The 18,099-nt window shown below is 43.4% G+C and overlaps 1 protein-coding gene across 2 annotated transcripts in view; it reads right to left on the reverse strand.

Moving 5' to 3' along the window:
• Positions 1–18,099, reverse strand: part of Atp6v1c2 (ATPase H+ transporting V1 subunit C2) — a 60,663-nt gene that overhangs the window by 22,584 nt on the left and 19,980 nt on the right. For both annotated transcript variants that reach the window (XM_004665694.2, XM_004665693.2), the window contains exon 4: positions 4,140–4,225. In XM_004665694.2, the coding sequence (XP_004665751.1) occupies positions 4,140–4,225 (86 nt within the window). The remainder of the gene's footprint in view (positions 1–4,139; positions 4,226–18,099) is intronic.

The raw sequence follows: 18,099 nt of genomic DNA on the forward strand, positions 1-18,099 counted from the left end.
CTCCCTCACATCCACACTGGCTCTGGTTACCAACCCTCACCCCAGGGCACACATCTGAAGGCCCTCCTCTCTCCACGCATGTTTCCTTGGGCGAAACCATTGCTCCAGAAAGGCTTCTGCTACTGCAGCCTTCTTGCCCTTCAGCTCCGTCAGCGGCAGTCAGTCAAGCCCGCTCCTTGGAGGGAATAGGGCAGGGCCTGGCGTGAAGGCCTGTGAGGTCAGACCATGGCCCAGGCTGACTTGCTCCACATTAAAACACACTCCACACAGGCCTCTTGAGCAACAATGGCCCCATCTGAAAATCACAACAAGGCTGTTTCAGGACACAAGACTATGACCATACGGGCTGTGGTCCATCGTCAGGCTAGCCAGACAGGCCCCCAATGTTGACTTCCAGGGCCCAAGCCAGACAGCATGTATCTGCTTCTACTAATCACTCTTGTCTAGGTCCTTCCATGCTCAGTGCTCAGTGGGGGCAAAGAAAAAGCAAAGAACTACTCAGCAAAGCTAAGCGTATATAATGGGACCATTATTAAGTCCATTTGCAAGTGGCAAAAGTAAGGTCTACAGAGGTGAGTGGCCAAGTAGTGTACATGACAGGACCAGGTCTGACCACTGTCGGCCTTTCAGGTTATCAGAGCGTCAACTTCCCCTTCTATCTATCTCTAACATATGAGCACCATGCAGAAGAAAAGTGTTTCCTTATTTAGCTCTGGGGAAACTTCAGTTGAATGACGTGCACAAGGTTCTTCTGGGGCTAAGAAGATGGCTGGTAAAACACTTGCTGTACTAGCATGAGGCCTTGAGTTCAGATCCCCAGCACCCACATAACGTGCCAGACGTGATGGCTCCCACCTTTAATCCCAGCACCAAGGACACAGAAACAGGGGATCCCTGGGGCTTGCTGGCTATGAGCTCTAGGTTCACTGACAGACCCTATCTCACACAAAAATACAAAAACAACCAACCAACAGAAAGCCTACAAGGTGGCCAGACATGGTGGTGCAAGCCTTTAATCCCAGGACTTGGGATGCAGAGGTAGGAGGATGGCTATGAATTGAGGCCAGCCTGGGACTACATAGTGAATTCCAGGCCAGTCTGGGATAGAGTGAAAACCTATTTAAACACACACACACATACACACACACACACACACACACACACACACACACACACGGTGGAGAATGACTAAGAACACCTGTTGTCAACCTCTGGTCTCCACATGCACACACATGTAAGAATGCGTGTATGTACACACACACATGTACCTGCACACATATGAGCACCCATACACATGCATGCACACACATATGCACAACATTTCAAATTTTAAAGCCAAGCGTGGTGGCACACACCTTTAATCCTAGCTCTCAGGAGGCAGAGGTAAGAGGGACTGCCATGAGTTTGAGGCTACCCTGACACGACATAATGAATTCCAGGTCAGCCTAAGCGAGACTCTACCTTGGGGGGAAAAAAAATCATTTAAAATTTTAAAGGTCTCTTGACCCCAGGGCTGTCCAGAGCCTCTGACACTAAACTGCTACACATGCCTCAGGGTTCACAGCTACTAATGGGCCTTTGGCAGGGCTGGCTCAGAACATGCTTCCAAATGCAGTCCTGGACGTTATGGGGCCCAGCCCACAGAGACCTCAAAGGAGACCTAGAGATAATGAAACATACTAAACCAGCAAGGAATTTCCTCCTGAGAGGAAAGGAAACTGTCTCAGAATCAGTCTATCTGGACCAGGGATGGGTACTACGCAGTAATGCCACCTAAACTTAAGTGATATTAACTCTGGGTAGAAGGAAAGCATTGTGTTTGTGTGTTTCTGGGTTTTGCTTCAGTGCAACGCTGGGGATGGAATCCAGGACCCTGCACTAGGCAAGCACTCTGCCAAGGAGCTAAAACCCAGTCCCAAAACATAAGCATGTTGACCAGTACTTGGATGTAGGATTAAATCCTCCATGAAATCCCCATGCCCTAAAGATTTAGAAAAACAGCTCTCTACCAAAGTCAACTTTTCAGTGTAGAGCCCTATGAGTCACCAGCTGGCAAACAGGAACAGCTGGAGAACTTGACAAGATGTCGTCTTCTTGCCCTCGGCAAGAGACACCGCGACAGGCACACTGCATTTTAGAAGACAGTTAGTAACTTCCCCCACTCTCTTTAAACTTTATTCCCCTTAAAATGACTGGCTCTGGGCTGTGCTGGGGCTGGGCTGATGGCTCGTCAGTAAAATGACTGCCATGCAAGGATGAGGGACTGAATTCAGCCCCCCCAGCACAGGTGGAGTCCCCCTGGGGCAAGTTGGCTCTGAACTGGTGTACTCCAGTTTGGTGAGAGACACCATCTCAACAAATCAGGTGGAGGGAGGTGGAGGAAGGCACCTGACGTTGACTACTGACCTTCTCCACATACACTTGCACACATGTGCAAGTACATACACACACACAGGAACACCACACACAGACAAATAAAGTGAAATGCCTTGTTCTTTCACCCTGCCAGCTGGCAGTTGGAGCAGGCTGGAGAAACACGAAGCCAATAGCCCCTCCCGACAATCACACAAGCATGGAATCTTTGGGTGGTGTCCCAAGAGTCTTAGGCCATATGACTGTCATCAAGGCAGCAGGAAGCATAGGGCAAAAGCGGTCCTTAGGCAGCCTCACAGAGCAGGGAGGCAAGACGCCAGGGACAGGCCTCAAGGCCAGGAGAAGACCACAAGCCAATGACGCCACAGTCTGCCGCAGACTCTGAGGAGTTCACACACTCCGGTTTCCAGGTGACATGCAGGACTGCTCAAGAAAGGCAGGGGTGGCAAGAGAAAGAAGGACCCGAGCATGAAGTTGCTGCCATCTGTACCATGTGGGCATGGCAACCAAGCTCAGAGCTTATTACTTGGGAAATTGTTGAGGCCTGATCCCTGTACCCCAACAACCAGACTGAGGCTCTGCCCTCCTGGGGACACGCGGCAGCACACTGGGCATGCACACAGCAAACAACACATCACCTACTCTTTAAACACTTCATCTTTTCCTTCAAGCCTGAAATATAATACAAAGTGGGGTTATTAAACCACAAAGGCATGCAAAATCAAGTTCAGATTGGGGAGAAAGGACATTTCCACTTGCAAATTTAAACCATTAAACTAAAAATCCTCTTAAAATTGGGTGTAGGGGAATATGCCTTTAATCCCAGCACTCCAGATGAGGTTGAGGTAGGAAGATCACCACAAGTTCAAGGCCAGATAGGGATACAGAGTCAGCTACAGGTCAACATAGGCTAAACTGAGACATCCTACTTCACAAAAAAAAAAAAAAAAAGAAAGAAAGAAAGAAAGAAAAAGAAAAGTCTCAATGTTTCCAGGTGGGACTATAGTACATATATGTGTGTATGTGTATGTGTGTGTATATATGTGTGTGTGTGTGTATGTGTGTATGCATAGGTACATATATTTGTATGTACCTATGTATGTATGTATATTTGTACATCTATGTTCTATTTGTCCCAAAAGATATAAATGCTAAATATATATGCTTATATTTTCAATGAATATACATGGAGTTACATGTTTATTTCTACAGATATTTAATTCTTAATTAATTTCAAATTCTCTAAGCTTTTCCTGGCATGGTTGCACACATCTTTAATCCTAGCACTTGAAAGGCAGAGATAGGAGAACTGCTGTGAGTCTGAGGCCAGCCTGGAAGTACACAGTGAATTCCAGGTCAGCCGGGCCTAAAGCAAGACCCTACCTTGGAGGCAATGCTCAGTACATGGAGCTATTTTTCACACCTTGTCTGGGGACAAGGATAACTGAATGTTAGTCCATGGAATTTTCCATTCATTCACTGTGGTGGCTCACAAAGCAGGTGAGTGCTAACAGGAGTCTGGGCTCAGACTACTTAACCCTGTCCATTTCCCCTTCCACGAGGACTTGAGTGACAGGGGAAGACATGCCTTATGCCCTGGAAGGGAAGCAGTAGAGCCAGGAGCATAAAACAGCAGTGTGTCTTGCACATGTGGATGTGCTCCTGAGCTTGCGTAGTGTGTAGGGCCCCTGTCCACGCTGGCCATTCAAAGCTTCTATGGTGAGGGGAATGGCTCCTGAGAAAGAAGCCTTCATTCACAGACCTACCTCCATTCGCCAGGAGGTTCTCGTGGACCTTTCCCTTGGAATCTTCCATGACCTCCACCACGCTCTGTGCCATTCTCTTTATAAGGCTTTGGGGAAAGAAGAAAGAGCAGGTGAGGGAGGAAGGGAGCCATCTGCAGGGCCCCCACCCAGGCTGCTGGTAGGGAACGGGGCAGTGCAGCCTGTGGTGAAGACTTTGGCAATCTGTAAGGAGAGATTGAAAGTGTTAAGAGCATTTGAACAAGTCGTTCCACTTCTGGGAAACCATCTTGAGGAAACAGGAAACGCAGAGACGCTTTCTGAATAAAAAGATGTTCTCTGCAGCACGGGTTACTGACATTAAGAAATTGGAAAGAACCCGAAGATTCAACAATAGGGAATTGTTTTAGGGATGGTGCATCCAGATAAGGGATTATTAGGTAGCCATTGAAAATAAGGTTTACAGAGAATTTCAAATACCGTGGAACAAGGTGTGTATTATAATGTCAGATGGAAAAAAAAAAAAAAAACAGCAAAAACCAGAAACTTAGGTGGTATGGTCATTGGCTGTGCTATGTGTAAATATTATTCCTACTTGATATTTTTCTATCATAGTCTAGTACTGATTTCGTAATTAGAAACATAAAACTTTGAGCCTCCATTAAAGATCCTTTAGAAAGTAAGGATAGCAGAGGATTTGGAAGCGATAGCATTCAAATTCACCATGGTCTTGACAACTACTCAGCATGTAATTCTGCTCAAAGTAATTTAATTGCTTTGGGCCTCAGTTTTCTGAGCTATAAGATATAGATTAATCTCATTTGCAGGATTATTGTTAATATCAATACTGACATAACTAGCCAGATTCTGATCACCCTAGAGCCCGACGTTAAGTAAACGGAAATCTAGCTGCCATCAGTCTGCCAAACTAATAATCACTGTGAAATTTCCGACCATGCAGTTTTCCCACAGAACTCTTCCCACAGGAGGCCACGGCTGCAGGGACAGTGAGCCCAGGTCACCGACCAGATCACAGATGGAATATGGGGTCTGGTTCTCACAAGCAACAGACACATTGCCACTCAGAGCATGCATGCAGCCTTGGGTCTGACACAGAAACTACGGCAGGAGAACACCTTCAAAGACCCTGGTGATAAAAGAAAAGGAGGGAAGGGCTGGAGAGATGGCTTAGCGGTTAAGCGCTTGCCTGTGAAGCCTAAGGACCCCAGTTCGAGGCTTGGTTCCCCAGGTCCCTCGTTAGCCAGATGCACAAGGGGGCGCACGCGTCTGGAGTTCGTTTGCAGAGGCTGGAAGCCCTGGCGCGCCCATTCTCTCTCTCTTCCTCTATCTGTCTTTCTGTGTCTGTCGCTCTCAAAAAAAAAAAAGAAAAAAGAAAAGGAGGGAAGAGTAACAACTTATTTTCCTGCTTATCAAAGCAACCTGTGTGGTTGGCCAGAAACTGGGGGGTGGGGGGAGAATCAAGTAGTTTGAAAATGAAAGACCATGCTAGGTGGTGCAGTTCATTGGTGCAGCACTTGCCTAGCATGTGTGAGGCCCTGGGTTGGGTTTGAGCCTCAGCACTAGAAAAGAAGAGAACAGCCAGGTTGGGGATGGAGCCTTGTTGGTAGAATGCTTGCCTAGCACACATGAAGACCTGGAATCCTCAGCACTTCATAAACCAGACATGGTGGCACAGGCTTGTAATCCCAGCACTCAGGAGGTGGAGGCAGGTGTATCAAGAGTTAATGGCCATTCTCAGCTGCACAGTGAGGTGGAGGCCAGCCTAGTCTATAGGAAATCCTGTCTTAAAAAATAAATAGCTGGGCTGGGTGTGGTGGTGCATGCCTTTAATTCCAGCACTTGGGGGGCAGAGGTAGGTGGATCACTGTGAGTTCAAGGCCACTCTGAGACTATATAGTGAATTCCAGGTCAGCCTGGCCCAGAGTGAGACCCTACCTCGAAAAACCAAAATAATAATAATAACAATTAATTAAATGAATAAATAAATAAATAATCAGGCATGGTGGTACACATCTTTAATCCCAGCCCTCAGAAGGCAAAGGTAGGAGGATCACTGAGTTCGAGGCCACCCTGACACTACATAGTGAATTGCAGCTCAGCCTGGACTAGGATGAAACCCTACCTAGAAAAACCAAAATAAATAAATAAATAAGTAAAAATAACTAAATAGGGCTGAAAAGATAGCTTAGTGGCTAAGGCGCCAGGTTCGATTCTTTAAGACCCACATAAGCCAGATGTACAAGGTGGAACATGTCTCTGGAGTTCCTTTGCAGGGCTAAAGGCCCTGGTGCACCCATTCTCTCTCTTTCTCTATCTGCTTCTTTCTCTCTCAAATAGATAATTAAATAAAATAAAATATTTTTTTAAAAAAGAATTTCCTCTTAAGAAATAATAAAAAGGGCTGGAGAGATGGCTTAACGGTTAAGTGCTTGCCTGTGAAACCTAAGGACCCTGCTTCAAGGCTCGATTCTCCAGGACCCATGCTAGCCAGATGCACAAGGGGGCACACGCGTCTGGAATTCATTTGCAGTGGCTGGAGGCCCTGGCGCGCCCATGCTCCCTCTCTCTCTCTGCCTCTTTCTTTCTCTGTCACTCTCAAATAAATAAATAAAAATGAACAACAACAAAAAAAACTAAGAAAAAATAATAATAATAAACCAGGTATGGTGGCATATACCTTTAATCCCAGTATTTGGGAGGCAGAGATAAGAGGATTGCTGAGAGTTTAAGGCCACCCTGAGACTACATAGTGAATTCCAGGTCAGCCTGCACTAGAGCAAGACCCTACCTTGAAAAACCAAAAAGCAAATAAATAAATAGGGCTGGAGAGGTAGCTTAGAGGTTGAGGTGCCTACAAAGTCTAAGGTGCCTGCAAAGTCTAAGGACCCATGTTCAACTCACCAGATCCCACAGAAGCCAGACACACAAGGTGGCACAAGTGTGAAAGGTGGCACCTGTGTACAAGGTGGCACACGTGTACAAGGTGGGCACACCTGAAGTTCTACTGCAGTGGCTGGAGGCCCTGGTGTGCCAATTCTCTCCCTCTCTCTGTCCCTCTCTCTCATAAAAAATAAAAATAAAATAAATAGCCAGGCATGGTAGCACAGCCCTTTAATCCCAGCACTCAGGAAGCCAAGGTAGGAGGATCACAAAGAGTTCAAGGTCAGCCTGAAACCACATAGTGAAATGCAGGTCAACCTGGATACAGTGAGAGCCTACCTCAAAAAAAATAAGTAAACCAGGCATGGAGGTACATGTCCATAGTCTAGCACTCAGGAGGTTGAGGTATGAAGATTACCATGAGTTTGAGACTACAGAATAAGTTCCATGTCAGCCTGGGCTAGAATGAGGCTCTGCCTCAAAAAAAGAAAAGAGGGCTAGAGAGATGGCTTAGTAGTTAAGGCACTTGCCTGAAAAGCCTAAGACCCAGGTTCAATTCCCCAGGACCCATGTAAGCCAGATGCACAAGGTGGTACATACATCTGGAGTTTGTTTACAGTGGCTAGAGACCCTGGTATGCCCTTCCTTCTTCCTTCTTCCCTTCCTTCCTTCCTTCCTTCCTTCCTTCCTTCCTTCCTCCCTCCCTCCCTCCCTCCCTCCCTCCCTCCCTCCCTCCCTCCCTCCCACCCACCCACCCACCCACCCATCTATCTATCTATCTATCTATCTATCTATCTATCTATCTATCTATCTATCTATCTATCTCTATCTCTATCTGCCTCTTCCTCACTCAGTCTCTCTGTCATAAAAATGAATAAATAAATAAAATATTTTTATTAAAAAAAAGAAAGAAAAGCAAGCAAGCAAACAATCATGAAGTGGCCATTGCATCCATGACTTCACAGCAACTGTCATTACTTGTACAAGACCTGCACAATTTGAGCCCATCACCATTCAATAATGGATGATAGAGGAAGGGGGGAAAAAAAGACATCAGGGCTGGAGAGATGGCTCAGCAATTAAAGGTGCTTTCTTGCAAAGCCTAATGGCCTGGGTTTGATTTCCATGTTTCCACAAAGAGCCAGATGCTGCACAAAGTGGCAGACCAGCGTAGAGTTTGTCTGCAATGGCAGGAGGCCCTGGCATGCATGTACTCATTCATTCTCTCTCAAATAAATAAATAAGAATATTTTTTTAAAAAAATGTATCACAGTAGAAGAAGGACTACTTGGAAAAAAGGTTTCATTGGAAAGGAGTGGGGAGTGGGAACAAGAAAATGTAATGGGAGGGGTTATGATCAAAATGCATTGTATACATGCATGAAAACTGTTAATATAAAAGTCAAAAAATAAGGGCTAGAGAGACGGCTTAGTGGTAAAGGTGTTTTCCTGTGAAGCCTAAGGACTCAGGTTCTATTCTTCAATGCCCACATAAGCCAGATGCACGAGGTGGCGCATACATCTGGAGTTCATTTGTAGTGGCTAGAGGCCCTGGTGCTCCCATTCTGCACCCCCCTCTCCCCTGCCTCTCTCTCTCTCTCTTTCTCTCTCAAATAAATAAAATACTTTTTAAATCAAAAAATAAATGCCTAAATAAACTAGCCATACACCCTCCCCCACCAAACAGGTAAACACACTTTGCATCTGGGCATGTTCCCAAGCTGCACTGAAACTTCACTAATGCAGCCTCCTTGGATCCTGCCAAGGATCAAGCAGTCTATAATCGTTGTCATATTGAATCCTCATAAAATTCCTGGAAGGTGGATAGTATGCCATTTTTACATGGGGAAACCGATCCACTGAGAATCAATCTGCACCCCTCAATCAGTCTATATGAGGCTTCAAACAGAGGCTCTTACTTACTAGGACACACTGTGATATGGACAGTCACTATGGTCTGTTCTGTGTTGAAATTTGCACCAACATGTCAATACCTTTTTGAGTAGTAAACTTTGCTAATGCCAACCTTGGTCAGTATCTATCTCACCTCAGGTTCTTGGGCCTCAGTTGGGATTAATGTTGAAGTCACAGTTCTTTTTGTTTGTTTGTTTGCATAAGTATGTGGTGTATGTGTGTTTATGTGTGTGTGGGTGCATGTGTGTGTGTAGGTGCACATTTACATATGTAAAAAATTTTAATTTTTAACTTTTTATTTTCACGTGGGCCTGTGTGTGTATGCATGCACACATGTGCACACACAGGCATATGCTCCTGGGCCTCTTACCACTGCAAAAGAATGACAGACACTTGTATCACTTTTTGCATCCTGAATTGAACCCAGGCTGGCAAGCTTTGTACGCAAGCAACTTTAACCACTGAACTATCTTTCCAGACCTCCTTTACAATATTCTGTATGTAACAAAGCATGCAGTCCCAGATGCTTTCCATGTGAGACCTAGAAATCCACTCCAGGGCATCCGACCCACTGCTTGAAGTCCTCTTTCCCCTGGCTCCCAGATGGGTTCAGCAGAGCAGCCTTAATGCCCTCACCCACTCCCCTGTAGCCTTGGATTATATCTCAACCTATGTCCCTGCACCAGCCTGCACCAGCCATCCCTTAATACTTTCCTACAGCCCATCAACTCTGGGCCTCTCTGTAAGTAGAGGTTTTCCAGTTATCCTAAAATGAATGTCTCCTCTCATCCATTGGGGCCCTGACTTAACTCATCCATTCATTTAGCAAATTCCGTACATGAAGAAACTACTGGGCGCCAAGCTGTAGGTGCCACATACTAAGTAAAGACCCGGCTGTCACAGACCTTCCTCTACACCTCTTATATCACAGCACCCAACGTGGTGTCTCTTCTTACCATACTAACTGCAACACTAACAATAATCAGCTGCTTACACACACGTGGTAGAGCTCCAGCCCCGACCACAGTGGCTGGCTCATAGCAGCCGCTCAGCAATATGTGGTGAATGACCAAACAATCCCCCCCCACTCCACCAACAGCACCTAACAGCATGTGTGCTCACTTCTTCCCTAGCAAACTGGAAACACAGCCCATTCATCCTTCTGCTAGTGACACTTTTACTTGTCCATCCCATCCAAGCTTCTCGGAGGCTTTCACTAAGCAATGCGGTTCATTCAACACATACATCACATCCAAAACATCTCAGAATAACACGCTCCGATGAAGCTTAATTGCTAGAAAAATCTCTAGTTCCTCATCACAAAAACAACTTTGTTGTGATCAGCAACCGTGGGCACCCGAGAGTTACAGTGTCACCAAAGGAGAACATTTACTCAGAAAGGAGCCACGAGTCTCCCTGTGTGTAAAGTCTACCTTTACAGGCCATTGTGAACCGTTTCCTGCACCAAGAGAGCTTCCTCGTTCCTTTCATTTACTGCATAGTATTTCATTGCATGGCTGGGCCACAACCTTCCCAACTGTTGGGTTGTTTCCTCTTTGAAACTATGTTGCAATGATCCACAGATTTTGCCCAGGTACACTGGCTCCAGTGTAGAATAAGCTGTTTTGAAGGAGCAACTACCAGAATAAAGAAACCAACATTCATGACTCTGTCAAGTAAGAAGGCCAAGCGCCCTCCAACCATGCAGAATTGATGTCCACTCCCCCCAGCAAGGCAGGGGCATGCCTGCTTCCTGAAACCCTCGCCAACACAGGCCTTCTGAATCTTTTTACTCTCTGCCAATCTGATAGCTGAAACCCTACATCTCACTGTCGTTGTGATTTGGATGTCTGTGATCATCAGAGAGGCTGGACATCTTTTGTCATGTTTGTTAACTCTACAGGAGGTCACTTTCTTCTATGGACAACATGTTCATTCCTCTCCAGCTCCCAACTCCTTTTATTTTTCCTGCTTCTTTAAATTTCTTTTCTTTCTTTAATTTCCTTTTTTTTTCTTCTTCTTCTTCATTTTATTTTTTATTTTTATTTTTATTTTTTTTTTTTTGAGGAAGGGTTTCACTACAGCCCGAGCTGACCTAGAACTCACACCATGACAGCAGGCTTTTAAAATTTTTATTTTATTGATTTGTATGATTCCTTAGCAGTTATTTTTAAACGTTTTTATGTATTTGTAAGCAGAGAGAGAAAGAGAAAGATAGGCAGAGAGAGAAAGATAGAGAGACAGACAGAGAATGGGTGGGCTCTAGCCACTGCAAACAATCTCTAGATATATGTACCACTTGGTATACCTGGCTTCACTGGGGAATTAAACTAGGGTCACCCACTTTTGATGACTCAATGTTGGTTTTTTTGTTTTGGTTAGCTCAAGCTGACCTATAACTAACTCTGTACTCCTAGGCTGGCATCAAACTTACAATGATCCTCCTACCTTTGTCTCCCCAGGGCTGGGATTAAAGGTGTGGCACACCATGCCTGGCTGATACAATGTCTTGAGCTAGATGATGTCTCCATTTTATTTATTTATTTATCTATTTATTTAGTAATGCTAGGGCTGGAACTCAAGGCTTTGTGCATGCTGGGTAAGCACTTTACAGCTGAGCTACATTCCAGCCCTGCTATCCCTTTTTTAAAGAATGAAATGGGACTGGGGAAGTACTCAGTGGTTAAAGGTACTTGCTTGCAAAGCCTGCTGGCCTGGGTTCAGTTCCCCAGTGCCCATGTAAAACCAGATGCACAAAGTGGTGCATGCATCTGGAGTTTGTTTATAGAGGCCCCTTTCTCTAAAATAGCTGACAAAAGTATTGCCCACATAGGCGCACAAATGGTATCACAATACCAACTGGAAACAGTATGTAACAACCCTGGCTGGGTTAGTAGTTGTATGGATTTGTGTATTTGTCAAAACTCACCAACTTGTTTGTACCACTCAAACATTCCACTGTATAAAACTTTCATCTTGTTAAATATAAATTTTAACTCAGGGGTGGTGGTGATCACCTATAATCCCAGCACACAGGAAGGAAGACCAAGAGTCCTCCAAGACCAAGAGTTCACAGCCACTATATGGTGAGTTTAAGACTAGCCTTGGCTGCATGAGAAAGAAAATGACAAAGAAAGAAAATTAGAGCAGATATTGTACTAACCAAAGCTAACATCCCCTTACAAGTAAAGGTCACCCACAGGTACTCCTGGCAGGATGCACTGCATCCCTACTGTGGCATTCTACCAAGAACGGGCCTCATGCATTCTTGTTTAGAAGGAAACATCAGTCGAGTTCAAACTAAGGAGCATTTACCTTCATCTTTAAAACTAAACTCAGGAGCTGGAGAAATAGCTGAGCAGTTTAAAGGCGCTTGCTTGCAAGATATGCCGACCCAAGTTCACTTCCCCAGCATCCACACAAAGCCACATACAAACAGTGGCACATACACCTGGTGTTCCTTTGCAGGAGCAAGAGCCCCTGGTGCACACGCATGTGCACATACACACATACAGTTCAAATAAACTCAGTGTCATGACAATTAAAGGAACCCTGGATATATGTTAAAATGCAGCTAAAGGCACATGACAATTTCTTATAAGACAGGAAACTATCTCAAGGGCTATCTTCATCTGAGGAAATAAAGGGTTTTCCTTTGCTAAAAGTACACCCTGGAGTCAAGCAAGGACATCCGGGTGAGAGCCGCAGATTAAAGAACAGTTTTGTCTTCCTGACATTGATGATTTCCTAGGATTATATAAGAGAATGCTCTTGGTTTTAGGAAATACAACCTAATGTATTTACTGTAGGGTATGATGGAACACACCTAAAATCCCAACATGGGGAAGAAGAGAAAGAAGGATTAATTTGAGCCTGACCTTACCTCAAAAAACAGGATATAAGCCCGGTGTGGCGACACACGCCTTTAATCCCAGCACTCGGGAGGCAGAGGCAGGAGGACTGCCATGAGTTGGAGGTAGGAGGATTCCTGAGTTGGAGGCTACCCTGAGACTGAAGTCCAAGTCAGCCCCAGCTAGAGTGAGACCCTACCTCGAAAAACAAAAAACACCCAGGATGTAGCTGCATGATCAAGTGTTTGCCTATCAGGTGAAAGGCCAGGGGTTCAATGCCCAGAGAGGGAAGAGGGAGTAAGAGAGAGCAAGAACATGGCACAACCCACTGAAGAGTCAAGAAACAGAAAAGAAGATGTGATAAAGGGGACACTGAGTTCAGTTATTTTAAGTGGAATTTTTCTTGCAACCTCTCTGGAGCCTTGAAATTAGGTCAAAATTAAGTTTTTAAATGCTCTGTATATAAAACCATGTGTTTTGCTTGTGTGTGACGTGTGTGTGCAGTGTACACACATGCACTGTCCTTGCCACACCCATGTGCTACCTGCAGTGTGGTGCGCTCATCTGCGGTGGCCTGCTCTTGTTTGAGCTGGAGCCTCTGACTGACTGGAGCTTGCCTGTCTCCTTTGTCTTTTCTCATGAGCTCCAGATCAAAGCGTTGGATTTCCCAAGGGAATGGTTTCCAGGCATGTGTGGCCACACCCAGCTGTTTACTGGGTTCTGCAGATTCAAACTCAGGTGGTGTCAGGACCCCCTTTAGGTCCTCATGCTTGCACTGGACGAGCACTAAACTGCCCCCTACGCATCCCTCCAGCCCCACCCCCCCTTTTTTTCTTTTGAAATAAAGTGTAGCATTAGAGCTCAGAGTGGCCTTGAACTGGAGATCCTTTTGCCTCTATCTCCTAAGTGCTGGGAATAGAGGCAAATTCTATCATGCTCAGTGAGAGACCCTGTTTAAAAACAACTGAGCAACTGAGAAAGATTCCTGATCTTCTGGTCCCTATACAAGTGTGTATGAGCACACATGCACTAACAAACATATGAACATTGGTGCTTACACACACACACACACATTCAAGGAGGATCAGAAATTAAGTCATCCTCAACTGCTTAGTGAGTTCAAGGCCATCAGGATAATAGCAGAAACTTTAAACAAAACACAAATTTTAAAAGCCAGAAGGGCTTGGAATGATGTGGTCCAAGTTCTGAAAGACAACTGTCAACTAAGAATACTTTACCCAGCAAAGCTATCCATCCAGATCGATAGAGAAAAAGAACATTCCACAACAAAAACAGGCTAACAGAGTATGTGACAACTAAGCCAGCTCTACAGAAAACACTTGAAGGGATCCTCCACACTGAAGAGAAAAGAAAGCACACATGAGGAAACAGGGAAAAATAAATCCTACACACACACACACAAAAACCACTTAATACAGGAGAGTAAAGGGACAAAAAGAAACACTGCAAAACAAGAGGAATGGGGAGTGCAAATACATACCTTTCAATAGTAACTCTTAGTATCAATGGCCCCAGTGCCCCAACCAAAAGACACGAGCTTATAGACTGGATTAAAATATAGGATCCTTCTGTTTGTTGCCTCCAAGAAACTCATCTCTCCATAAAAGACAGATACTCAAAGCTGGACATGGTGGCACATGCCTTTAATCCCAGCACTAGGGAGGCAGAGGTAGGAGGATCACAGTGAATTTGAGGCCACCCTGAGACTACATAGTGAATTACAGGTCAGCCTGGACTAGAGTGAGACCCTACCTCGGAAAAAAAAAGACAGACACTATCTTAGGGTAAAGGGATGGAAAACAGTATTCTAAGCAAATAGGCCAAGGAAACAAACAGGAGTTGCTATCTAATATCTGAAAGGATAGACTTCAAACCAACATTAGTGAGGAAAGATAAGAAGATCACTTTATATTGATTAAAGGAAAAATTCAACAGGAAGACATTAAAATTCTAAACATATATGCACCTAACATGGGGGCTCCCAATTTCATCAAACACTATTAGACTTAAGGTCACAGAAAACGCCAAGCACAGTTGTAGTGGGTGACTTCAATACCCAACTCTCATCAACTGACAGGTCATTCTGGCAAAAAAAATTAACAGAGAAACATATGGGTTAAATGATGTCATAGAACAAATGGACCTAACAGATACCTACAGAATATTCCATCCAAATGCTACAGAATATACATTTTTCTCAGCAGCACATGGGACATTCTCTAAAATAGACCATATATTAGAACACAAACCAAATCTTAACAAATACAGGAAAACTGAAATAATTCCTTGTACTCTATTTCATCACAGTGGGATCAAACTACAAATCAGGAACAAGAAAACCTACAGAACACATACAAACTCATGGACACTAAATAGTGCACTATTGAATGATGAATGGGTCATTGAAGAAATCAAAGAGAAAATCAAAAAATTCATAGAATCAAATGATAATGAGAACACAACATATTTTGGGTCAAATGAAGGCCAACCCAAGAGGAAAATTTATAGCTTTAAGTGACTATATTAAGAAATTAGAAAGGACACAAGTAAACAACTTAATGCTTTACCTTAAGGCCTTGAAAAAAGAAGAATAGGCAAACTAAAAAATCACTAGATGGGAAGAAATAATAAAGATTAGGGCAAAAATTAATGAAATAGAAACCAAAAAACAATCCAAAGAATCAATGAAACAAAGAGTTGGTTCTTTGAGAGGATAAACAAGATTAATAAACCCTTAGCAAATCTGACCAGAAGAGAGAAGAGACATAAATTAATAAAATTAAAGATGAAAAAGGCACCATTACAACAGATACCAAAGAAATTCAGAAAATCCTAAGAGTATATTTTAAGAACATATACTCTACTAAATTAGGAAATTTAAAAGAAATGGATGGTTTCCTAGATTTACATGACCTACCAAAATTAAATCAAGATGAGATAAACCATTTAAATGGACCTATAACAAGTACAGAGTTCCAGGTAGTTATAAAAACTCTCCCTGGAGAGCTGGGCGTGTTGGCGCACGCCTTTAATCCCAGCACTCAGGAGGCAGAGGTAGGAGGATCGCCATGAGTTCGAGGCCACACTGAGACTCCATAGTGAATTCCAGGTCAGCCTGGGCTAGAGCGAGACCCTACCTCGAAAAAAAAAGAAACCTCCCCGGGCTAGAGAGATGGCTTAGCGGTTAAGCGCTTGCCTGTGAAGCCTAAGGACCCCAGTTCAAGGCTCAATTCCCCAGGACCCATGTAAGCCAGATGCACAAGGTGGTGCATGCATCTGGAGTTCATTTGTACTGGCTGGAGACCCTGGTGCACCCATTCTCTCTATCTACCTCTTTCTCTATCATTCTCAAATAAATTAAAAAAAATTTTGTTTATTTTTATTTTATTATTTATTTGAGAACAACAGACAGAGAGAAACAGGAAGAGGCAGATATATATATATAGAAAGAAAATGGGCACACCAGAGCCTCCAGCCACTGCAAATGAACTCCAGACACGTGTATCCCTTGTGTATCTGGGTCCTAGGTAATTGAACCTGGGACCTTTGGCTTTGCAGGCAAATGCCTTAACCGCTAAGCTATCCTTCCAGCCACCCCCAATTTTTTTTTTATAATTTTTTTTGTTCATTTATTCATTTGAGAGTGACAGAGAGAGAAAGAGACACAGAGAGAGATTGAGAATGGGCATGCCAGGGCTTCCAGCCACTGCAAACGAACTCCAGATGTGTGCACCCCCTTGTGCATCTGGCTAACGTGGGTCCTTGGGAACCAAGCCTCGAACCAGGGTCCTTAGGCTTCACAGGCAAGCGCTTAACCGCTAAGCCATCTCTCCAGCCCCCAATTTGTGTGTGTGTGTAATTTTATTTTATTTTATTTTTATTAAAATCATTTTTTTATTTTAAATTTTTATTAACATTTTCCATGATGATAAAAAAATATCCCATGGTAATTCCCTCCCTCCCCAATTTTTTTTTTAATCACCCAACTAAAAAAATTCCAGCCCAGATGGATTCACTGGTGGATTTTACCAGACCTTCATGGAAGAACTAACACCAATATTTCTTAAATTTTTCCATACAATAGAAAAGGAAAGAATACTACTGAACTCTTTCTATGAAGCCAGAATCACCCTGATACCAAAACCAAAGACAGAACAAAAAGAAAATTTCAGACCAATCTCCCTCATCAACATAGATGCATAATCCTGAACAAAATATTGGCAAACAAAATAAAAGAATATATCAGAAAGATCATTTACCCCAACCAAGTAGGCTTTATCCCAGAGAATCAGGGATGGTTTAATATATACAAATCAATAAATGTAATACTATATAAATGGACTAAAGGACAAAAATCACATGATCATCTCAATAGATACAGAAAAGGCATTTAACAAAATCCAACAACCCTTATAGTGAAATTCCTATAGAAATTGGGAATTGAAGGAACATGTCAACATATTAAAGGCCATGTATGACAAATTTATAGCCAACATAATACTAAATGGGGAAAAACTTGAAGCTTTTCCACTAAATTCAGGAACAAGACAAGGATGTCCACTATCCCCATTTTTATTTAATATAGTACTGGAAGTCTTAGCTATAGTAATAAGGCAAGAGACACTCATAAAAGGGATACAAATTAGAAAGGAAAAAAAATCAAATTATCATTATTTGCAGGGTGATTCTATACATAAAGGGCCCTAACGACTCTACCAGCAAACTGTGAGATCTGGTAAACACTTTTAGCAACATAGCAGAATACAAAATAAACACAGAAATCTGCAGCTTTCCTATAAACTAACAACAAGCATGAGGAGAATGAAATCAGGGAATCTCTCCCATTAAAAGTTTCCTCAAAAAAATAAATAAAGTACCTTGGAATAAACCTAACCAAGGAAGTGAAGGAGCTCTACAATGAAAACTTTAAACCACTCAAGCAAGAAATTGCAGAAGACACTAGGAAATGGAAAGACATACCATGTTCTTGGATTGGAAGAATCAATATTGTGAAATGTCAATCTTACCAAAAGCAAGCTACACATTTAATGCAATCCCCATCAAAATTCCAATATCATTCTCCATGGAAATAGGAAAAAAACCATAAAATTAATTTGGAAGCACAAAACAATTTTGAGCAACAAAAATAAGGCTGATGCTATCACCATACCCAATTTTAAGGTATATTACAAAGCCATAGTAACAAAAACAGCATGGTACTAACACAAAGACAGACACATGGATCAATGGAACAGAACAGAGGACCCAGATATTAATCCAGGCAGCTACAGCCATCTA

This window comes from Jaculus jaculus, chromosome 5 (genome assembly GCF_020740685.1).
Source record: "Jaculus jaculus isolate mJacJac1 chromosome 5, mJacJac1.mat.Y.cur, whole genome shotgun sequence".
Lineage (NCBI taxonomy): Eukaryota > Metazoa > Chordata > Mammalia > Rodentia > Dipodidae > Jaculus > Jaculus jaculus.